Below are 25,368 nucleotides of genomic sequence, written 5' to 3'. Positions count from 1 at the left end.
TAAATCTGGAGTAATGCAAGGCAGCGCCTTGCGCTGCCTTGAGTTACTCTGCGCTGGGAAGGCGTTCCATGGGTTGCATATAGTAGCTCCCACGCACCCAACCAAGGGTTTTGGCACATTCCCAGATTTACTAACACTAGTAAACCTGTGAATGCATTAAAATGCTATGCCTTCTCAGGTGAGGTGTAACAAAGAGAAATATATATATATATTTCCTCTTGTTTTTCCTCTTTCTACATGTGCTTCATTCTACAAAACACATAGAAAGATTAAAAAGCCTCAGAGGATTTTCCCTTCCTGCACAAAACCAATGCTGGCTGTAACACCCAAGAATGCCTGCAATGGCTGTAGGCTGCACTCAGTACCCCAGCACCGGGAAAGAGCAGCAATGCACCACATCTTATTAGATATGTTGCATTTCTGTCCTCTCCCTGTTACCCAACGCAGCGGAGCAAGTGTCTTGCTGCATTGCGTTGCGTTGCTTGCTAGTAAATGTGCCCCTTACTTACATGTACATGTAAACAGTCAGCAGTTTTTACATGAAAACATACTTTCTTATTTCTTGAGACTCTACACTGTACTCTCATTTGCTGCAGGCCGAGGAGATACCTCTGGATGATATGTGCTATTTCTTCTACCCTATGTGATCTTCAAGAATTGCATTATACTTCTTCATCCTCTGGTGTTCCACTGCAGTTAATACATTACTTATGCAATGGATGAAAGAGCTGGAAATGCTAGCTTAGTGCATAATAGACAAATGCCCATAGAATACGCTCTTTCAAACACGAACAGAACAAGGACCATCACTTTTCGGTAAACGTTGTGCTCGATTCATAGCACAAGAAGATGCTAAAATGCTCCTGCTGCCCTGTCCTAATTACAACGCAGCGCCAGTGGACAGACGTAGTATAATGACACAAATCAAGTGAGTCAAAATGAATATTGTGATGCAGTATATCGGTTTGAAAAGCATTTACTACTACCTTTTATAACTCAACACCTAAACCCATACAGTCTGCACCTGCAGCACACCTTAGTCTGTGTGGGGACCAAATGTCCCACAGAAGTGAATCGTCCTCTTGTACAAGGTCAACAGGCAGGTTAATTTGACACGTGAATCAATGACAACACTTTAAAAAGTCTTGCATGATCTAGAAACATTGGAAGTCTAACTCTGTCTCTCTCATCAGCAGTTTAAATCCTAGCAGGGCACGAGTTCGGTTCCCAGTTTCTTCTTCTGGTTTCCACTCAGGAGAATGTACTCCATATTCATGAGCGCTTTACCAAAGTCGGTGTCCATTCTGCTGCCAATAACTTGATTTGTCGTGTTGGGAACTTTGTCAGAAAACACTGGTATGTACTCTGGTAACTGCTCTTGTTCCTTCTCATTGCCCTGCGAGACACAAATTAAACAATATCAAGGTTATTCGTTTTGCTATTAAATATTAAGTTAATTTCAAAAAAAACATTTAGCATGTTTAGTGCAACCTATAGAAAATATTCTGCAGTGGCGTTTTCCTCTATATGAAAATTGTGTCAATTTTATTTTAGGCTCATGACAAGCCTTTCCTTCATTCATGTCAACAATGCAAATTCCACCACGTCAAGGTTAACAGTGAATCAATCAAATAATGAAGTAACAACAGTGGAACATATCGCAGAGAATTCATCTCCTTCATCTTGCAGCTCTGACTGATTACGGGATATCTTATCAAAGCAAAATTATAGGTAGAGTTACCAAGTCATAATGATGCAATATTCAAAATACTTGCATTGCAGAATGAGGCCTACGTAAAGTGCGAGCTGGTAATCCTAAAATAAATTTGCACCCGAAATGGGATTACAAATGGTGTGGTATTAACACTTTGTGTTCCTAATAACTTTCATTAGATCAAATGGTAAAAACAATATTCTAAGCCTTGCAGAACAGAACGGTGGAACCATGCAAGGTATTGCAGCACTATCTCCCATTTTGAGCTGCAGAGAATGGGAAGGTGATTCTCTCCCTGTTAAATATCACTTCCTCTAATATCAGTATTTACCAGGCACAGTCTTTGCAGATAAAGCAGTTTACAAGTAAGTAACACTTTCAATTTCAAAGGTTGACAGTGCAATTTTTCATAGGAGTCAACAGAGTCCTGGGGGGGAGGAGAAATGTTAGCACAGATAGGGTGTAAGTACACGACTTACGATTCAAGTCTTCAGGGAGTATGATGTCCACAGCTCAAAGTTTAAGTTGATCCCAAAAGTGCACCACCAGCAACATGGGGCCAGCTGGTTGCAGAGGTCAAATTTGGCATTGGTTTTGCAATGGAATCCTATGAGGACTGGGAGGACTTAGTAGAAAAGATATTGCAGATAAGTACGGATGGTTTCAGGACATAGGCCTTGGGGTTTAGATCAGCACGGGGGCACAGGTCAGCACCAAACACACACCCGCAGCAGCACAGGGGAGGCCAGGTGCGGGGTGCAAACACAGCATCGGGCCCCAATACTTTTCAATGAGGGTACCCCAGGGGTCACAAAGATGCTGCAGGCTGGGTCCAGGGGTCGGTTCTGGGAAACCAAAGGCTGGACAGGAAGGAGAGGCACCCGCTGGATGTTGCTGGACGGTTGGTCAGATTCCCCAAGGCCAGGGGGCAGCGGATGCAGGGGTACCTTTAGGTGTCGGGAATTTTCATCGGATCAGGTTGCGGTCAGGAGGAGCCTCTGGAGTCAGGCTGCAGGCGTCGTCGTGTGGGCCAGAAGGAGTCAACCCAGAATGGACTCAAGGTCAGAATTGCCTGGTAACCTTCTCTGGACCGGTGGGCCACCTGGACTCTGCCGTGGGGATCGGGTGCAGAGTGGGCAGGGCTTGCGGATCCGGGGCAATTCTAGAGTCCTTTTGGTGATTTCTTCTGGACAGGGCCACTGTCCTCTGGAATTCTTGATCCTCTGCTGAACAGGCAGTCCTCTGGGGGTTTGTAGAGGTTGCTGGTCCTGCAGGATACGTCGCCTTCCTGGAGCAAGGGTCTTTGAAGCTGCAGACAGACTGGTACGGCTGGGGCCAAGTCAGTTGTCATCTGGAGTGGGGTCGGCTTAGCAATCCTTCATCTTTGTTCTGAGTTTGCCAGGAATCTGGTGAGTGAAGTTCAGGGGAGCCTCTAAATACTAGATTTAGGGCCATTACAGGGGTCATCGGGCAGCAGCCAGTGGCTACAGTTCCTGAGGGTGGCTACACCCTTCAGGTGCACATTCCCTTTGGGGAGGGGGGGGCATTCCTAACCCTACTGGTCTCTACCCTCCACAACAAGATGGAGAATTCTGCAGGGAGGAGGGTGACCTCAGCTCTGGGCACTTTAGGACCGCTCCTCCCTGTTGTACCCAATTTTCCAGCTGGACCTGCTTACAAAAGTGGTGCTTGGTCCGGGGAGTGGGCATTTCCACAAGCTGGAATACCCTGGGGCATTGTAACAGGAGGCCTGAACCTTTGAGGCTCACCAAGTAGTGTTACAATTCCTGCAGGGGGAGGCGTGAAGCACCTCCACTGAGAACGGACTTTGTTTTTGACCCCAGAGAACACAAAGGCTCTCACCCCATGGGGTCAGAAACTTGTCTGTTAGTGACAGGCAGGCACAAACTGGTCAGTCATGCACTAAAGGGCTGTGTAAAATACAAGGGGCATCTCTAAGTTGCCCTCTGTGTGGATTTTACAATCCAACAAATCCAACACTGGAATCAGTATGGGTTCATTGTTCTGAGAAGTTTGATACCAAACTTCCCAGTCTTACTCGGAGCAGTCATGGAGCTGTGGAATTCGTAATGACAAACTCCCAGCCCATGTACTCAATATGGCCACACTGCACTTACTATGTCTAAGAATGGACATAGACACTGTAGGGGCATATTGCTCATGCAGCTATGCCCTCACCTGTGGTGTAGTGCACCCTGCCTTAGAGCTGGAAGGCCTGCTAGAGGGGTGACTTACCTATGCCACAGGCAGTGGCTGCTAGGCATTGCACCCTGAGAGGGATGCCATGTTGACAACCTTTTTCTCCACACCAACACACACAAACTGCAATAGAAGTGTGCTTGTGTTTGGTGAGGGGTCCTTTAGGGTGACACAATACATTCTGCAGCCCTTAGGGACCCTCCCTGGTCACAGAGCCCTTGGTAGTACTGGTACCTTTTACAAGGGACTTCGCTGTGTGCCAGGGGTGTGCCAATAGTGGAAACAATGGAACAGTTTTGGGAAAGAACACTAGTGCTGGGGCCTGGTTAGCAGAATCCCAGCACACTCTCAGTCAAGTCAGCATCGATATCAGACAAAACGTAGGGGGGTAACCATGCCAAAATGGACACTTCCTACAGTGTAATAAGAGGCTGATTGTTGCACTCGGTCTCTCAGAGTTACGCACAGCATTATCCTCCTTCACCTCCAAGACAATGGTGTCTAACAGTTAGCCTTTAAGTGGGCTGAACGATTCTTATAGTCAAGAGTACAGTTCACTTTTCCTGTGAATATCAATCCTTAATACGTGGCCCTGGCCTTCAATCAATCATATTTACCTTGTTCCACTGACCAAGATTATTCAGTCTCTGTGCAAATTGTTTTATAATTATGACACAGTCACCCAATTACTTGTACAGGCCCTCCAACCAATCTGCTAGATCAATGTTCACAGAATGCTTACATCATATTTACAACGAGATGAACCTGCACAATCAGAGGATAAACAAGCCAAAGGCTGAGGATCGGTTAATCAGGATCTTTGCTAATACTTGACCGGACACTTCTGAAGGTGCTTTTAAAGCTTAAACATGGAGACTCTGATCACTGTAGTTTTAAGTTATTTTTCATTTAGGGCAGCTGAAACAGGTCTACCCACCACTGTCATTTCCCACAATGAGCACAAAATACCAGAATTGGTTTTACACTTTGAGTAGGTAAATGGGATGTACACTGACTTTCCGAACAGCTTCATTATGAAATTCACAGACTCCAAGCTGGGGCAAGACTCCTGGTTAGACTAGAGTGTTACAGTAATGCAATCCTGGATGTTAGAAGATTGCAAGGCTACTTTTTGTGAGTATCACAGAACTCTGGGTGCTCTGTGTGATACATCAGGACAACTCCTGGATAGGTCCAGATCATGTACATGATACAATTTACCATTATTCTCCTTTATGCTCATCACCATCCTTTACAGCCTGTCAACCTGTGTTCCTTAAAACGTTTTTTGTGTGTGGCACCTTCAGTCCTGACATTTCAGCCAAAAGCACTGTATGAAGGTATTTGTGAGCTCATATAACCAATACCAATTTAAGCTACTAGTCCAATAATGCTATATGCTCCTAACTAAAAATTCTAAGATGTAAGAATGTGTCTGAAATGAGATGGGAGCTACTTGTGAGTTGTGTAATTAATCACATAAGAGGCAAGTTGTCACTGATTTTGTAAATAAATATTTGTAGAATGTTTTTGGAGTAAGTTTATTTTGTCTTGTTTTGAATTGGAAATAAAGTTTACAAATATTGATTTTTATTTGGTATTATAGACCAAACTGTATAAAAATAAGGGATAAAAAGTGTTGAATTGTGGGAGGGGTTAGCATCTCATGCTCATGGCCCCAGGGGGGTGAAGCATGGTCTCGCTGGGGACTTATTTTTTTATATTTTTTTTAATAAACATGTTTTACACTTCAATAAGGCAGGCAGCCATTGATCTTTGTACACTGAAATTGGTGCCCTGGGCCGGGAGCTGCTCACTCTCAGATGAAAGAGGGAAGAGAGCTGCTTGGCACTCCAGACAAAGACCCCAGGAATCCTAACTGCCATGATTCACCCACTCCGGTCATATGTTTAGAAAGGTGCAGCAAACCTTCATGCAGGTGAATCAGATGTTAACATTTGCACCTGTACTGGGACTTCCCAACTATCGCAAAACAGTTATGCAGTGTGAATAAATGAATTAATGTAATTTATAAAGTGTGCAGTTGCCTCCCAGGAAGCGTCCCAGTGCTAAGTAGGCCTGTGGAGCATAGCAGAAAGAACCTCTAACATTCCCCTAACATATGTGTTTTAGTGCTGCCTTAAAGGGCTTCTCAGCATCTAGATCTCTCAAAGCTTTAGGGAGTAAGTCCCAGCTTTTAGCTGCCAAATAGAGGAAAGATCAACCTCCTGACCTTTCCTTCTATATATGACAGGGATGCACACCACCCTCTAGTTTGAGGACTAGGATGTTTCTTAAATCTCATTTGTAAGTAGAGGTTCAACTTGATGCAGAGCCATAGGAGTGATTATGATTATCCGAGCATTGAACAAAACCCTCTGTTTAATCATGAGCCAGTGTATAGTCTTGAGTCTAATCCTCATTGGCTGTTTTCTCGTACAGTTCAGAATTAATCACGCAGCAGCATTTTGAATCAGTTGTAGCTTGTTCGGAAGCCCTGCTGGCAGTTCAAGGTAAAGACGGTTTGAATAATCCAGCCTCTCAGCAATCATATCATGAACCAAGAACCACAATTTTATGTGTGTAGCCAGGTAAAAATCAGAAGATGATTTTAGAAGGGCAAAATGTGCAGCTGTTCCGGCTCTTAGCTATGGTATGAATGGCAGGTGCCTGCCAAATTTTATGCACAAATGCCTTACCTCTAACTTAGGAACTGGTGGAGGTCCCATATCATTGGGCCACAATAACCTGGCATGAGGAGAGCCAGAGGTGCCAAAAAAACAACATTTAAGATTTATCTGCTATCAGCTTCAGATAACTGTTTCATCCACTTCACTACAGCAGTCGAACAGCTGTGAGCATTGTCCTCCACTGAGCTTCCTAGTTTCAGAAAAGGTAACATCAACTGTGTGTCACTAGCATATGAAAGAAGATTGAAACCCCAGCTCTCTACTATCTTCCTCAAAGATAGCAAGTAGATGTTGAATAATATGGGGCTCAGTGCCGAGCCTTGAGGTACCCCACAACCTCCATTTGGGCTTGAAGTGAACAGTGGAAGATGTACTGCTTGGTCCACCAGAATGACTACTGCTTTTTTGCCTGTGTCCATCTTAGATTTGACAACTTCTGTCACCTCTAAGAGGGCTGCCCTGGTACTGAACCCTCTGTGGAAACCTGACTAGTTGTAGTTTAGGGAGGCATTACTTTCTATAAATTGGGAGATATGAGCATCGACTAGCTGCTCTAACATTTCCCCCAGAACTGGAAAGAGAGGAATTGGTCTGTAGTTGCTCATACAGAAGAGATCAGAGTTTGCTTTTGTTAACAGAGGAAGGACCAATGGCTTCTTCCACGCTTAAGGAAAAGTATCTGTTGTTAGGGATTGATGAAACAGTATATGTATCTGTTTGTTAATCTTTGATGCCATCAATTTTAGAATCTTTAGTGGGCAGGGATCAAGTGGCAATCCCGTCTTATCTGTCAGGAGGGCTTTTTCAGACTGAGCCAAGGAAGTCTTATTAAAATCTGATAGTTCTAGTCTATCTGGCAGTATTGAGACTTCCACAAAGAGAGAAAGATTGTGAGCACCTTTGTCAATGGCCAAATTAGAATAGATGTTAGTCATCTTCTCCTGAAAATAGTCTGAGAGGTCATTACATAGGGCCTGGGAGACCTCAACATTTTGTTTAGTGCTGGCTGGATAGAGGAATGACTTAACTATCTGAAAGATAGCTTTAGTTGCATTGCCTTCTTTTTCTGAATTGTCTATTTGTTCTGTGATAGCGGCTGCCTAGATTTTCAGTGTTAGCTTTCAGAAATCCTTAAGGGCGGCTTTATAAGTGACCCTGTTACTAAGATCATAACCTTTCCTCAAGTTTCTTTCTAAATATTTGCAGCACCTTCTTTCTTCAAGCACTGCCAGCCTGAACAAGGCTGCTTAAGATGATTTATGTTTCAAGGTACCCTTTTTAGGGTCGAGCGTGCAATCATCCTGGCCCCTGTTGTAATCTCTCTGTGGGCTTTTAACCACGCCCATGTCACGTCCATCAGTTTTATTGGTTCATGGGCTTGTCTTTTAAAATTCAATTGATTTAATTTTCCTGTGTTTAGCCCTTCTCGAGAGCACCGGTAAACTACTGAAAACATATGAGGCTCCATGTTTTCCGCATGGCTTATGGGCTACTTTTTATTTTTATTTCCTATGCAGTGCGATCTCGCTGGGCAGTAGTCGAGCGCTTTGCACTACATCAACCCTGTTAAATAGATAATTGCATATTTGCCAATACGTTTGACTGCGAGCGTATTTCTGTTTCCTCCTGTGTGCTCCTTCACGCTCATGCTGTGTATAGCTTCTATTGCAATCTGCCATCAGCTTCATGATGTTTCATATAATGGCTGACAATTAGTTGGAGTTTACCTTCAGTGTGTAGAGCAAAGGTCAAGCGGAGAGATATGTGCATTTTATTTGTGGTTTCGTTGCCCTATGGTGCTTGTTACAAGTTTTAACGTAGAGGACCTTCATAACTCTGCGATCGAATTCAATACAACAAACTACAACAACTGTTTCATAATATTCTGTCCTCAGCTGGTCTCAGGTCCTTGGTTCATGAGACAAACTATAAAGGACATGTGGACATGTGGACAGATTTACTGCAACTGTTTTTTTCGTATTTGGAAAGTGTGCTGAAGTACTTCATGTGCTAAATAAGATTTGTAGTGTTTCTGTCTGTGTGTTGTTGATGCTGATTGATGGTACCCTTTTCAGTGGTTTCTATTCTTACGATCTAACCATTTGCAATGTTTATCTCAATCAAATGGTCTTTCCGTATTTTGTAATCATGAAGATAGTGCATTTTGCATCTTGCAAATCAACTTGTGGTTATGCCAGTTCATTCTGTTGCAGACTGATGAACTGTAAACGAGTACAGGACAATAGAAAGGCATTTTCAAAATGTTGCTTTATAATGCATGAATCTGAGGTGCCGTTTCTTTAGGTCAAGCACACAAGCGCTCTGGCCTGTTGTAATATATCTGTGGGCTATGAACCATGCCCACCGCACCCCCATCACTATCATTTATTCGTGGGCTTGCCATTTAAAAACCCTTTGTTATCTTTGGTAAATGCTTTATGTTTGTCCCTCCTTGGGGCAGTTTTGTTGTTACCGTCTTGGACACTGACCCTCTTACATGGATAATTGCACATGTGCCAATACGTTTGACTGTGAGCAAACTTATTTTTCCTTTTGTGTCTCTCCTTCGCGCTCATGGCGACCACGAAGCATTAAATCAGCTTGCTTATGTCAACTGTTTTACTTTTCATTTTCAATTTAAGTGTCAAGAAAAGTCCAGTTAGGAATTTACAACGTTAATGGCTCTAACACGAGCAAACGCGAGACCCATTGCATTGCAAATGCTTGTTTGTAGGTGCAGCGTCATCCAGTGCCTTACAGAGGGACCTGTTAAAATTCTCAACATCAGCATCTAAGTCAAGGCCTGTATTCAAATCATTGATAGTGATTACATTGGCCTACGTGATCTTATGCCAGGATCTAGCTCCTCTAACTACTTTGACGGCAGGTTTGACAGAAGCTGGTGTGTTCCAATAAAAAAGGGACTAAATAATAATCTGACCAGATCTCAGGGTATGGTAAAGAACAAGCCAAGTTGACCAAGTTAATAAAAATTTAATTCAGGGTATGCTCTTTAATAAGAATATGGCCACTAACTTTTATGGGAAGATGTAAGTCTTCCATCTCTTCCCTCAACTGTAGGGACCATTCATTGTTAGGCGTATCCATACGGACATTAAAGTCCCTTCACAAAGTGAAATTCCGATATAGTAAATTATAAAGAGGCAATCACTTTTGCCAATAATTCACCAAAATTTGCAAGGCAGTCTTCGGCTGATATAATAAGGCACCAGAAATGGAAAGGTTATTGGTGATTTTCAGAAAGAAAGACAGGCATTTCCAAGGTCTTCCAGCTTTTTAGTTGTGAAGTTAAAATGCTAACAGTGGATCACCACCACACCACCCCCAACTTTGGTTTCTCGATTTCAAGAGACTATGGAGTAACCATCTATTAGTGCAAGCGCAAGGTCTGGGCCATTGGTATCATTCATCAAGATCTCTGTAACAAAAAGCACATCCTAATAATTTTCAGCTGCCAACGCCCAAATGTCCAGTTTGGGTATAACTAGGGACCTGGCATTAACTAGGCATGCTCTTAGGTGACAATTTATAGATGCTTCTTACCTCATGGAGGTAATGTGTACCTTGCCCTGAATCTTGCAAATATCTTGATGGGTTGACTGAAAATTTGGGGCTCGCGTTAACTGGCAGGATTGACAAACCCAGGTATTGGCGGTTTCCCCCAAAAGAGATGAGGGCCCATACAGTTTTGAGTTTGCAACGACAATAGAGCCTCCTTACTGTAAACTTTGCATGTCCTATCCAGAGAAGGCATTATTTGGGCATAGTGGCTGGCTCTGGATGCGTTCAGGACACAGTTGGGTGCAGATAGGCTTGTCATTGCTGCGCAAGTGGGGTTCCCGATATGCGTGCATCCACTGTGCATCTGTGCTCCTGCCGCCATTTTATGGGCAAGAATAGAGAGGGGAGTCAACCTCTAGAAAGCCACTAGAGTGCCCATTCAAAATGACAACTTACAGAGTGGCACTAAGCAGGAGCAAAAGTGGCAGAAACTGCAGAAAAATTACATTAAACACAAATTTCTTGAAACACCCATCCAATTCAATTTGGCAAAACAACTCTTAACAGAAACCTCCATTAAAAAAATAAAACTAAGAAATTCCCCAATGTATTTACAATTTAACTAAAAATATTCAGAGTTAATCACTGGAAAAAGACAGAATTACTGCTCTACAAACTCTGTCATGAACGCAACTAATTTGCCCTTGGACTATTGCTGCAAGGCCATGGAGATCAGAACAAGTTATTTGCCTATCATGCATCTACTGTTCATCCAGTAGCCACTTGGCTGCCTCCTTGCCTACACCCTGTCACAGCAAATCTCCACCTCTTAGAACCTCAGAAAATAGTATGCTTGGTTCCACCCAGACTGTTGCCATTCCTCATTGTGTTCATGCCCTTTTTGTTTATCACTAAGGCACAGCATTTTACCACCTTAAGTAGCCTGTCCACTTGTGAGATCCTATTACTGTCCTCAACTCACATTACCATAGTTTGTTGTCCCGTCTTGGATCCAGCCTTGGTAATGCCTACTTCTGAATAAGCCAATCCCATGACTGCCACCAAGTTAAGAGCACCTAACTAGGCCCCGGTTCACCAATATTCAACAGTGATCCCATTTATGCTTTGGATGGCTGATGCCTTAGAAATGATCATGAAACACTTGTTGCTAGTTACCTATATGTACCTTTACATACTTTACACCAAATTGTTGAAAGCGGACATTTGACTCGAGTATTCAGCATAGGACATAGAACATGTTGCCCTAACTCATGCAATGCATGTTAGCTGCTGTGTTCACAGGCGCAAAGTATACTTTTGGAGTATTCCATGATTTCGGTTTTCTATGGATGCAGAAGGGGATGAACAAATTGTAATTTTGCAAAACTGAATGGCTTTGGATGTGACATAGTGGCAAAGGTGGTGTCTGTTTCATAATTGGTTTGGAGTGCCATACTTACAAATAAGCGCCATTAAGGATAGTGTCAGTGAAATGAACAAAATTCATGACACTTAGATGCAGGAGGAATGTGGTCCTGATTAAAGGGCATTTTTGGAGTGTAAGAATGGAGGTCTTTGCAATAATACTAGTGATTCTCGTTCTGTTGGTGGCCTTTTTATATTGTCATACAGTTAAGCGTGTAAATTATGTATTTCGTAGCTAATAAGGCTCTACCTCTCCCTTTCCATTAATGATTGTTGAACATGGCTTTAATCATGTACGTTCTTGTGCAGGTGATCCTGGAAAACAACATAAAAGACAATTTGCTATTAAAATGAACAGATGGCTAAACTATGCTTTAGTTATGTACATGGAATAGACAAAATGGTGGAATTACGCACTTGTTTTACATTTATAATGATTTTTGTCAGTTTATACTGCACTTAATGAAAAGTCAAATTTTTTACTGTGATCCATTTTGTATTCCCATATTATGTTTTATAATACTCTGTATTTGTGCTTCTGGCGTATTCAGCGTCCTAGTTAGGGCTCATCAGTGAGGTGCTGCTTGGGTCTAGTCGTACGGTGAGCATGGACATGCAAATGGGACACCTGTCGCACTGAAGTATACAAAAAAGTGATGGGAGGAATGCTTGAATTAATCTCAGCCACTGGTAATTACCTGGGCCACATCCCAGTCCATTGTTATTTTTCACACCATACCACCTCAGATTGGACCCAGCCATATGCACCTCAGTCCTGACTGTGCTCCAACAGGAACAGATCAGAACAAGATGGCATGGTAGTCAGAAAAAAGATGGACAGGTATGTGGCACATTGCTTTAAAGTACAACTCTTACGATTTTAACGTTCCTCAATGTAAAGGGTGGGCTTCCCAGATTCTGAAGTCATTTGAAAGAGAAGGAGTTCTGGCCTATTCTGCCAAGCAAACTGATTTCAAATTTTGCTTTATTCAAATATGGGATTTTTTTATTTTTATTTAGTTGTATGTGTGTTTAAAGCACTTTGGGAAAGCATGCCGGCTTTTCTTTATACAGTTGGTTGTGTATCTAGGTAGAGTTGACTTACATTTGAAAGGGCCTGGCCTGAGGGGTAGGGGGCAAGAATAATTTGAATATTAGTGAAGAGAGTGCTGAGCCTTGAGGAACTCTAGATCAGCGGTTCCCAACCTTTTGACATCTGTGGACCCCCACTTTATCATTACTGGAACCCGGGGACCCCCACTTAATCATTATTGGAATCCGGGGACCCACCACTGAGTCATTACTGAAAGCTGGGGACCTAATCTGTTAATATTGTTTAATTTTCTAAGCGGTCACGGAACCCCTGAAGAGGCTTCATGGACCCCCAGGGGTCCCCGGACCACAGGTTGGGAACCATGACTCTTTCTGAGCAAGTGATGTTACAAACTCAATTCATAATTTATAGCAGTAATCACTGATGAAGAGGCGGGTCCAATATAGGGCCATCCCTATGTTTCATACCCATTTCTAAGGTCAGACACAAGTGCTATAAGACTTTTCTCTTCAATGTTGACCATTATGGTTTCACTGCCTCTGGAGGGTTAGAATCCTGACTAATGATTGTGTAGAAGGTGATCTGGGGGACTGGATCCAGAAAGATGAAAACCACAAGGGCCAGAAGGAACAGGACCTGGTGGAGACTAAGACGAGAAGACGAAAGGTCAAGAAATGCAGGGGCATCCAGATCTAGAGGATCAGGAACAGGGGGAGCAGGGAACCAGACTAGAGGGTATGTTTAGGGCCAAGACCAGAAGAGGGTGAAGACTAGGATAAAGAAGACAGATGGCTAAGGATATGAATAAGGACCAGGAGGAGGCCTGAAAGGGGAGTAGGGGGACAAGGAAGCAGAATGGAATGATAGGGAGGACCTAGACTATGAGCGGGATGACCAGGAGGAAGATGATTATAGGAAGAACCACTGGGACAGGACCAGGCATAGTTCAGGATCAGAAGGACAGTGATGACCAGGGTCAAGCAGCGTGAAGGGCTATCAGACAGTGGGAAGGAGGAGGGGAGTAGCAGGAGAACGTGTAGAAGGAGGAGTGCCAGGAGGCTCAGTAGAAGGACCAAGAGGAGTTGAAGTAGGAGGAAAAAGAAACAAAGGACCTTGAGAGAAAAGCAGATGAGAGGTGAAAGAATAGGGGGAGCAGAATCAAGGTTGGTTTGGGATCAGAAGATAGAGGAAGAACAGGAGGGTGTGGCATAGAACGAGGATCAGAAGAAGGAGGAGTATAAGAAGGAACTGAAGGAGGAGGAGGACCAGGAGAAAGACCAGAAGAGTGGGGAAGATTACCTAGACTAGGGGTACCAAGATGGCCAGGAGGACCAGGATCACATGGGTCTGAACAGGAGGGTCAGGACTAGAAACACCAGGGGACCAGGATGACCATGGCCATGAATACTAGGCCTAGGAATCAGAGGGTTCAGTAGCAAGGCCAGAAGCATTAGGAACCAGAAACAGATCAGGACCTGGAGAAGGACCATGACTAGAAGCACTAGGACCACAAAAGAGCAGGATCTGGGACAGAAGAACCAGAATTAGGACCAGAATCAGGAGGGGGAACAGGACAAGTACTGGAAATAGGAGGAGGATGAGAACTAGGGGACTAAGACTAGGGCTCAGAGAAAGACTTGGAGTATGCTGAAAACAGGACCAGGAAAAAATGTCTATGACCCTGATAAAAAAACAGGATGAGGAGAGGTATCAGGATAAAAACTAAGAGGGGGGGGTGAGGAGGAGGCAGCAGCAGACCAAGAGTAGGAGGTAGAGATGGAGAACAGGGTTAGGAGTTGGAGAATGATCATGAGTTAGAGGACCAGAAGGGTAATGATGGAAAAGGTTCTGTACAAGGAGGACAAGCAGGATGATGATAAGGAGGATAATTTGTAAGAGCTGAAGAAACAGAGGCGGAGGATGATGAAAACCAGGTCAAAGAGGCTATTATGATTCTGGTCCACTTGTTTATGCATAAGTTCTTAATTACAGAGGCCACATTGCTTCTAAATGATTTCTTGTTATTCTTTAGAGATTCCTAACTTTTTCAGCACATATAAAGCAGTGCTTAACCCCTGTAACTATCTTAAAATGCAATCAGTATGCGACCAAGTAAGTAAACCAGAACATCCCTATTAAAATGCTTTCATTGCCACCTGGTTCCTGGAGAGCAGTTTGTCAAAACAAATAACAGATACACTGACGGTCACTAGCTCCATAGCTCATTAACCCACTCCTCATGAGTCTGCCCCTCATCACTACATCCATTTCCCGCTGCAACCAATTTATTGGATCCCAGGGTAAACATTTTCCACTTGCAGCTCTGCCTTGAAGAGATAAATGTAGGGAGGTTGTATAGGCAACACAGCTCTCCACTTTTGGTGTAGGTGATAAGACTTGATGGGTACCCTGATAAGACCTTAAATGATAATGAATCCCCACCTCCCTTATTTTGATATTTGCAATCTAGGAACATAAACATAATGACTCATTACAAAACAAACTCCCTTGTCTAATCTCAACCAAACATGAATTTGATCATGCAAAAGTAAGTAGTTCAGTTGTGCTAAGACATCATCACAGTGCTTTGCATTAGTTCAACTGCAGTTAGGCTGAAGCTTTGCCTTCAGTTTTGTTAGTAATGCTGCAGTTGGTCTTACCATTGAGTCATAAGCCTTCAGAAAACCCCAGTGTTCCTCCCTAAGAAAAAAGAATTCAATTAACAATTAATCCTTTTAGCTCATTTTTAAAATTGTTTTACAATCAACATGCGTATGCTATAACTTGACAAGCATTCGTTTTGCAATCTTTTGTGCAGAAATTTGATTGCCCCATCAAATGCTTGCTTTTATGAAAAAAGGAGTATTTCATTATATGACTACCATTTTAAGAATAATTGTGATTTTAATTACACGACAGGTATAATGTGTCTTTCTAGTGCTACAAACAAAGGTTGACAAGCCATAGGAGGAAGGATTCATGAATCTTCATAGTATCTGTAACCCTCTCCTCAGCCACAGAGGGACTAGGAATTTGCACTGTGAGTAATCAAGAGAGACACACATATAAGAAACAATCCTTATTCGTCAATAAGCTGCAGCACTAAGTGGCTGGAGGACTAACGATGAGGTTCTAGAGAACCCATGGGCTTGTATCCTTACAATGTCTCACAACTCAAATTTGCTCAACATGGACAAGTATTTGAAGAAACCTATGTCTGATGTTAAAGACTTGCCAATAGGACTAATACAAAGCAATATTAAAATGAAGTTCTATTAAATATCTAGTTGTTCAGACTTGAACACGTGCTGAGGCCATGTAATGTTCTTGTCACCATGTACTACATGTCTAGTGGATTTAAATATGATTTTTCTCTGTCACTAATATTAATAACACAAATAATTCTAAAAACCCGTGGCAATGAACAGTACTTTGAAATGTCACTAACAATATGTAGTCCATACAGCAACACAAATTAAGAAAAAGATTGAAGAAACCATAACAATTTCATATTTAAATCAATACATGATCACAGATTGCATTAACAGTAAGAGTTTAAACATATTAATATTACAACCTCTATTTTAAAGAAAAGGCACCAGTGGTGAAAGTCTTGACTCATCTATGGTCTCTTGAACCTGGAAATTTGTTTAATTGCTGTACTTAATTTTAGATCATAGCGGAGACTGACTTGAACACTTTCACCAGATCGTAGTTGTTTTGTGATCAACTAAATTTACATTGTAATGTTAAAGTTCAACTTCTTGTTTTAGAAAAGGAGTAGAGGTATCCCTGTGCGCCATTAAGAGCACAGAGTTGCAATGAGCCTAGCACCACGTTTACAACTTGCAGTGATATCTCAGACAATGTCAACAACTAGCAGGGCCATCTCTATTGCACAAGAGAAAGTATTCATAATGATAAGAAGAATGTTGTTATAAACATAATTAATAAATACAAACATGTTGCTTTTCTCCATATTAGCAGTAAAGTTTTGTCAGAACTTCGCTGAGAGGGTCACGGGGCAAGCAGGAGCTACTGGGCCCAACTGTGGGGGTTGAGACTTTGTACTCCTGATGACCATGGCCAGACCTACTATTGCTCCTGAGCAACTGGCCCAAGTAACCCTTGAGCACTTGACTCTTTGTGGTTGTGTGGGTTAAGCAGTCAAAGGCTTCTTGGGTGCAAGTGGACATAGGCGGGATGAACACAGGTCACAACTAAAAAAACGATCCTCGGCAGCAGTAATGGTGATTGTGCAGTCAAATATTTGCTTTTATGAAAAAAGGAAGTTTATATACCAACATAAAGTAAAACATGACATTCCCAAACAATATACACAGTCCCCTGAGGTCAGGGCTCTAATGTATCAAAAGACAGGTTTCTGAGTCCCACTCCACTATCTCTCTCTAGCAGTAGTGGTTATTTGCCATTCACTATAGGCGACATTCAGGTTAAGCCCCACTACTAGTCGAAGTCTCAGGAGCCCCACTCTAACTCTTGGTTAAGTTAAAAGTGCTCCAGCACCGAAGTGAAATATGGCAGGCAAGTTCCCCCAGGGCAGTCCGGCCCGTAAATCAGTCTTACGTGCACTAGCATGATCTGCACTGCAGGAGCCTTCAAGCGTGCCCCGTTCACAGGTGCTGAAGCTGCACCGGCTATCTCTGGTAAGTTCCTCACATTTGGTCCTATGGAGGCAGCAGCCATGGGGTTGTAGACACTCCTCAGAGGCTGGTACGTTTCATTGGGTCCTCCCCACAAGGGGGATGCAAGATAAACAGACACTTCTGGTACTGGTCCTCAGTAAGTGCTTTGGCTTGCATGGAACACCACGATGATCTCTTACCCCGTTCCACGGTCTCTGTCCGATTGTGCTCACTCTCTTGCTCCGGTGGCCCCACTCTGCAATATGGGGTAACTGTCCTCACTCTCTACATGGCCCAATTGGCACAACAGCAATCTTCATGGTAGCAAACAGGTTCACCAACTGCATTAAGCACATGGGCTATGGCCCGATCAGCACAGCATAAATCTTCATGGCGGCCCCACCTGGCATACAGGGTCGCCGACTTTAAATCTGCACATAGGTAACGACCCAATTGATGCAGCAGCCATCTCCTCACACTTCAGAGATCCAATCACCAGGACCTTGCTCCCTCCAACACTCTTCTCTTCCTCACGGGGCACCACGATCTTGGCAAGCGGGCCTGGTACTCTAGGCTCCAGGGGCAAATGGTACTGGATTCTCTGGCTGATGTCCCCTCATCCAGCTGGGAGACTAGCTGAACTTGGCCCCAGTCCTGGTCACAGGCAGACGCCTTGCAGAGCTTCTCCTCCTTCACAGCCCGGCCAGCTGCTTGATGGATGATAAATATGGGGGCCTTGAGCTCCCTTTCTTATAGTCCATTTCCGGACAACAAATGTGATTTGGACACTAAGGGGGTCATTACGAGTTCGGCAGTCTCATGACCGTCATGTTGGCAATAGCGGTTGTACCACCAACATACTGGCGGAGGAGACTGCCAAATTATGACCATGGGGGTCTTCCCAACAGAATATAGCCAGTCAACCGCCAGTGCGGACAGACCGCCACGGATGACGGCAGTCACCCTCAGGCCAGCAGAGAAAATGTTCCTGCCGGACAGATTACGAGGCTGCACACTGCCAAGGTTTCTGCCGCAGTTGCACCACCACGGAAACCCTGGCGGAAACCAACTCTATAAAAGAGGACACTCACCTTCAAGAATACATACCCATCTTGAGCCGCCCTGGAACCTGAGCTACACGTCTTCTCGCTGCTCCTGCTGGCCTAATGACTCGGGAACCAGCGATGACGACAGCAACCATAAGTACACACACTTAACTGACACTGTTGCACAATGTCAATGTATACATGCGCACACAACCTACACATCCTGAATGGGTGGTGATAGTGACGCACACACATACCCTCACAATGACACGCACATCCCACACACAGTCAAATACACACACGCACATACATAGTACACAACATATGATCAACACACACACTTTCAAAACACACACCAACACCCAGATACCCAGCACCAGTACAGTATAACACTACAACACACAACACAACCAAATAACACAACAATACAGCAACACCTCAAATTCACAGTCATACATCGACAGTACACACCTCCACTTGGCAAATCATACATACAGCACAACCTAACAACATCAGAGAACCAACACACACAATCAAATATCCATACAACAAGGCATACCTCATACCCTGCCAACACACATTACAACAGATCTGACATAACAATCAACACACACACACATTACAACCATACAAGGGCACACAACACTCGAAATAACACGTCAACACAATCACTACACACAATATCAACATTAATCCAGTCCCTAACTCATACATGCCCATCACACAATATACAGCCATTACAGCGGGACAAATGCAATGCACACACCCACACATGCCTGCCAGACACAACTGGTAGCACTATCAACACACACACACAAAACGTACTCACACACAAACTAAAGCAGCCGAGCCCAAGACAGCCATAAGGAATGAAAGGCAGGACAAAGATGATACTTTGGAACCAACAACTGGTTTGCCCAGATGTATGTCAATAAATAAATATATATATACATAACTAGGCAATAAATAAATATATACATAACTATGACAAGATGAGTGGGCCACCAGCCAGTCCAATCAAATATGTGCATCATGCACAGATGGCAAATTTCAGTGCCCCTACTTGACTCCTGACTGCCATACAACCTCCACAGGTAGGGGCATCAAGGGGGCAGGCAGGCACCTCAGGGGTTAGTCGAGGGGGTGGAGGGAGGGTTGGGTTTGGGAGGTTGATCCTTGGGCTTGGAAGGGGGAGGCTTAGGTCGAGGCTTAGGGGAGGGCTGGGAAATCTTGGGAGGGGTCAACTTTTTGGCGGGGTCTGAGGGTCTGCTGTTGTGGTGACTGTGGGTAGGATAGGAGCTGTGACTGTATTGGTGAATGTTGGTGTGGTGTCTGCAGGTATTTCCAGAGTAGTGTCTGTGAAATTAGGGATGGTGGGAGAGTTAGTGCAGGTAGCGAGTGTTGGTACGTCTGCTGGTGGGTGTTGTCTGTTTGCATGCTGGTGGTGGGTCTTGTGGTGCTTGTGTTTTTCTGCGGTACCCTTGGATGTTGAGGTGAATGCATGCTTGTCTGTCTGTGTGCTTTGGCTGGGACAGGGAAGAGGGGCTTGCGATTGGGAAGAGGAAGGTGGAGGTGGGACGAAGACAAAGATTGACTGGCTGCAACAGTGTGGAAGCCAGATCCTGAAAGAATCTCTGTAGGCCATCCAAGTTCACCATGAATGCCCTCCAGGAATGCATTACTCTGCTGGACTTGAGTTGCCAGTCCCTGGATGGCATTCACGATGGTCGACTGACCCAGAGAGATCGACCTCAGGAGGTCAATAGTCTCCTCACTGAGGGCAGCAGGGCTGGCAGGGGCAGAGGTGCCTTCATCGAAGGAGACTCCCACCCACCTGGGGGAGCGGGCACGGACTACTGGGTGGGGAGCTACAGGGAGGACGGCGGTAGTAGGAGGGTGGCGGAAAAAGATGGTGTTGGGGTGGTCCCAGAAGGGTTTGCCACCACCAGTGAGTGTCCACTGGATGAGGATTCAAAGGATGATGAAGCGGAAGAGCCGGTCTCCCCTGTGGCACACCCTTCGCCCTCCAGGCCACTTGGTCCCTCGCTGATGGTGCTATCAGCACTCTGAGTCCCGTGGCCAGCAGCATCTCCACTCGCCTGTGCCCCATCTCCTTTGCCTGCTGATGGCGATGCACACAAACAGAGATAGAGGTGGGATAGATAGAGAGGGAGAGAGAGGGTCATCACATTCTTCACATACACATTAGAACAAGGAAAACTGTAGTCGTACATCTCCTGGCTAGGCTATGTCATCTAGTAACCCACATAACCTCCATCATGTCCCAACATGTTACTCCTATCCATCCCTTCATGGCTACCCTCTCAAACACATCATAATCCAAATGTGGTAGCATGACTACAGCATTTTATGAAACACCTGAAAAGTTATGTCAGCATGCGCATCATGCCCTGCCTGAAGCAGAAAATCAGTCCAAATCAGGATCAAAACTCTCCATACTCCTATAACCTGTAGGTAAAAGTTTACTAATCACAACATAACATGCATTTATTGAATCTACAAATTGGCCAGTTCATGTCCATTAAGTAATGTCCCATGATGGTAAATAAACTCAATTCACAGACCACACAGCACTTGCCATTCAAATCACATGCCTGACTGAAACCCCTGTACATATATGCCATAATGGAAATAGAAACTGATATAGCCACAACATGAGGCACTACCACACAGGTGACATATGATGTGTATAATACATGTATGGAGAACAGTTATGTGACTACATGCACCAAATTCCAGAGGAACCTCTGCAGACATTGGGCACAGATACACCACATCACTTCATACATGCATGTGCAGCTACAGTGGGTTACATAGAACACAAGAGACATCCACTGACAATCACTGATTGCAATGTAAGGACACCAAAATATTAGCCAGCCACGAAAAATTCATAGGCCACCAAACATACCACCTGACATGCTGTTACAGTTCCACACCATGACCACACGATTAAAGCAGCACCCCTCACACCTTTCCTGACATGTGAGTAGCTGTACCCAAGTGCAGACAACACACATATCCCACTGAAGAGATATGAACACATGATGTACACATGGAATTACACGACTGACAACATATCCCACAGTAACACCTGTCTTAGAAAGTGTAGTACAGCTAAAACATCATACAATGAAATTAGAAGTCATTTCGTGACAAATCCTGTCCAAACTGTCCACATCATCTAGGCAGAGGGTAGTAATGATTGACCCACTCTTTTACCTGTGACCCCAAGTAACCGTTGTGACATGATGTAGGCAGATAATAACATATGTGTCACTGTAATTGGTAGGACATTGGCACACAGTGCATGAACATTGCATATAGTGATAGGGTAGCTCTGTCTAGCGACATATCACCTAGGGAACAAAGCCTTTGGGATAAATGTGAGTTTCCCAGATGTCAATGTCATGGACATGCATGTAAAGGAAAAATAGACAAAATCAGACACCCACAGTTGAATAGCCTTCCTTTACTATCTTCACAAACCCCATAGTATGACACCTCATTTATAGACCCATATGTACTGTCTTATCCTGGCCATATCTGTGCAGTGGTGGAGAGGCCTGCCTCGCATGGAATCAATACCAGTACCATGAGAAATTTTACATAGCCCCTGTACAAATAATGTCAGGCACCCAGTTGCCAATACAGGTGATCAAGACAGATGGGAGTGCACAGACACCTAAGAGCAACTAGAGCACATTTGCTGCAGGATGGACATGGACATACTCTATGGGTAGGATGAAACTTCAGTTTAAAAATATTAAATGGCTGGGTGGACTCACATATGTAGCATTGTCATCTAAGCATCTGCACAAGCATTCAATGATATGTCTTGACCCAGGTAAAATAAACATAAATATAGCAAACCATGGATGCCAGATCTACATCTAATAGACAGGCAATGTCGGTACTACGTATTCCCGCTAATCTACATACATGTAGCACCTACACCACTGTCACAGCTGCTCCACTGTGACTGTAAACACCATACAACTACAGCTGAGTACAAGGATACAGTCAGTACTTACCCCCTTATGGCTGTTGTGCTGCCCTCAAACGCCCATCCACCTCAGGGTAGGCCACCGCCAAGATGCAGGCCATTAGGGGAGTCAAGGTCAGACGGGCACCCCTCCCTCGTCGGGAGGACATCCCCAACTGGGCTTCAGTGATCTTCTGGGCCCAGCGATTAGGTCCTCCCACTGCTTGTGACAATGGGAGCTCCGCCGGCTATGGACCCCCAGGGTCCACACTTGCTTTGCGATGGCACGCCATAGCTCCTTCTTCTGATGAGGCGTTTACCTGCATGGATGACACAGACAAAAGGAGAAAGTCATGTATAGATGCACCATGCCAATAGGTTTAGTCACTATACAACTGTCACTGCAAGTAGGCACACATACACATACTCTCTGCCAACACGCATTCACAACATGGCATTTGCATGTATCTACACACTCACCAGTTCACATGCCCGAATAAACGTCACACACAACACATATCACACATTGCTGGGCCGCTGTACTCACCTGTTCCTCTGGTGCCCCATATAGCTGTCCATACAGGGGTAGGACATCCTCCACTAGCTTCCGAGCTCTTCAGGGGGGAAAGCAGGGGCCCCATCACATGCAGGACGTGGCATGATGGCTTCCAGAGGCAGTACACAGCAGCTCATGTCACGGAGGTCTTCCTAGCAACAGTGTCAGGAGTCAAGTGAGCAATATTGCAGAAAATAATGGTTGCGGACACCACGTACAGAACCGTCACCACTGGCAGTCATGCCCCGTAGCCCCAGTCCACCAAAGGCAGCAATGTTAACCAATGACAAGTAGCACTGCGGTTGTGGCCGCCTACCGCCATGAAGACTTCCCCTGGCAGACTTAGGTCACTTCCAACTGTCCAATACAGTAGGTCAGGTGCCTGCCATTTTGGCCACATGTAATCAATGGACGTGCAAAATAATCTGTGTCACTCACTTACTCTCCCTATTTGCAGTGTAAACGTATGTTGGGCCTTCATGATTGTGCAACATATTGTGACTATCTTTACACAATGACTTGTTCAGGCTGCCTATTTGTTAAGAAATATGTAAAGCGACTCTGTGGTACCTAAGCCACGGCTAGCTATGGTTAGATACTGATACATATGTGTAATGAGTCCATGACAGCAAAGTCACCCACACGTTTCATATGTACATTCCAATTTACATGTAAGGCAATTTGCTGCAATGAGGGTTAATATAGTACATATTTGCGTTCTGTATTATTATATATGTCTACAGATGTTAGTTGTCAGGTAATATATGTGTTGGTGATGTGTACATACTGAATAACTCATAGTATATATTCTCCTCTCAACCTAGTTATTCTGCCATAAGGAGAGTGAGACATCCACCAGTGCGCCGTCCACTAGAGGACCTGGCAACCATGGAGGACTTGCATGTCATCCAGACATATCGTCTGAATCAAACCAGCATCATGGAACTACGCACACAGTTGGAGCCAGATCTGATGGCAGCCATTTGCAATCCCAATTGCATACCTCCCATTGTTCAAGTCTTGTCAGTGCTACACTTCCTTGCACCAGGGTCCTTTCAGAATACGGTTGCCTTAACATCAGTGATGTCTCAGCCCATGTTCAGTATGGTGTTGAAGGATGTGCTGTGTACCTTAATGAAGCACCTAGACAGCCACATCAGGTCCCCCCAAAGAGCGGATTTGGCATTTGTGAAGCAAGACATTTTAACTGGATGGGACACATCCCTCATGTGGTAGGAACCATTGACGGCACACATGTTTCAGGTGCCTGGACCTATCTGGGGCTGACCTCCTCTACTAGCCTCACAAGATATGTCAGATAATCGTTGCCTCCTCCATGCTCCACAATCTGGCCCTGAGGTATCAGATACCATTGATAGCAGATGATGGGGAGGCAGCAGGATCAGTGGCTGGTGATGCAGATACAGAAAGTGATGAAGAGCAAGAGGACGAAGGAGCAGCTGACTCTAGGACAGAGCTCATCAATCTATACTTCCACTGACATGCAGGTATGTGAAGTAGACCTTTACAAGTGTTGCATGTGCACATGTTGATGTGGATAGGTGCCATACCACCTCTTGACTAAATTCATCAGTGGTGGTGTAATGAGCTCCAAAGCATATATGTGAGTTGGAGAAGCTGACTGATAGATTGTAAGGTGTACAGTAACAGGGGGTCAGCTCATACATGTATTGGTACATCTGATCCTAATTTTCACTTCTTGAACTAGACTACCCAGTCTTGAGCTGTGTTTCTTGGATTCTCCTATCCTCTTTTCCTTCCACTCACTTAAATAGCATTTTCCTGTTTGGCTATGCAACCTATGGCTTGAGGTATTCTTTGTCAATAGTCAATGTTAGTAAATGACAGATATGAGAGTTGTTAATGACAGGTAGTAGGTGTATTGGAAATAGTTACAGCGGGAAGTTAACTAGTTTGTACGCCATTTATACATGTTGTAGGAAAGTACCATCTTGCCTGGCATGTTACCCCCATATTTCACTGTATATATGTTGTTTTAGTGTATGTGTCACTGGGACCCTGCCAGCCAGGGCCCCAGTGCTCATAAGTGTGTCCGGTATGTGTTACCTGTGTTATGACTAACTGTCTCACTGAGGCTCTGCTATCCAGAACCTCAGTGGTTATGCTCTCTCATTTCTTTCCAAATTGTCACTAACAGGCTAGTGACCAATTTCACCAATTTACATTGGCATACTGGAACACCCTTATAATTCCCTAGTATATAGTATTGAGGTACCCAGGGTATTGGGGTTCCAGGAGATCCCTATGGGCTGCAGCATTTCTTGTGCCACCCATAGGGAGCTCTGACAATTCTTACACAGTCCTGCCACTGCAGCCTGAGTGAAATAACGTCCATGTTATTTCACAGCCATTTTACACTGCACTTAAGTAACTTATAAGTCACCTATATGTCTAACCTTTACCTGGTAAAGGTTGGGTGCTAAGTTACTTAGTGTGTGGGCACCCTG

The 25,368-nt window shown here is 44.3% G+C and overlaps 1 protein-coding gene across 2 annotated transcripts in view; it reads right to left on the bottom strand.

The window, feature by feature from the left end:
• Nucleotides 1-960: 960 nt before the first annotated feature.
• Nucleotides 961-25,368, bottom strand: part of CIMIP5 (ciliary microtubule inner protein 5) — a 102,721-nt gene continuing 78,313 nt past the window's right edge. For both annotated transcript variants that reach the window (XM_069235937.1, XM_069235936.1), the window contains 2 exons: nucleotides 15,286-15,325; nucleotides 961-1,396 (listed from right to left, as the gene is read on the bottom strand). In XM_069235937.1, coding sequence (XP_069092038.1) covers nucleotides 1,205-1,396; nucleotides 15,286-15,325 — 232 coding nt within the window. In that variant the 3' untranslated portion in view covers nucleotides 961-1,204. The remainder of the gene's footprint in view (nucleotides 1,397-15,285; nucleotides 15,326-25,368) is intronic.

Source organism: Pleurodeles waltl, chromosome 5, assembly GCF_031143425.1.
Source record: "Pleurodeles waltl isolate 20211129_DDA chromosome 5, aPleWal1.hap1.20221129, whole genome shotgun sequence".
Classification (NCBI taxonomy): domain Eukaryota; kingdom Metazoa; phylum Chordata; class Amphibia; order Caudata; family Salamandridae; genus Pleurodeles; species Pleurodeles waltl.
This window is presented reverse-complemented; position numbering and strand designations above follow the sequence as displayed.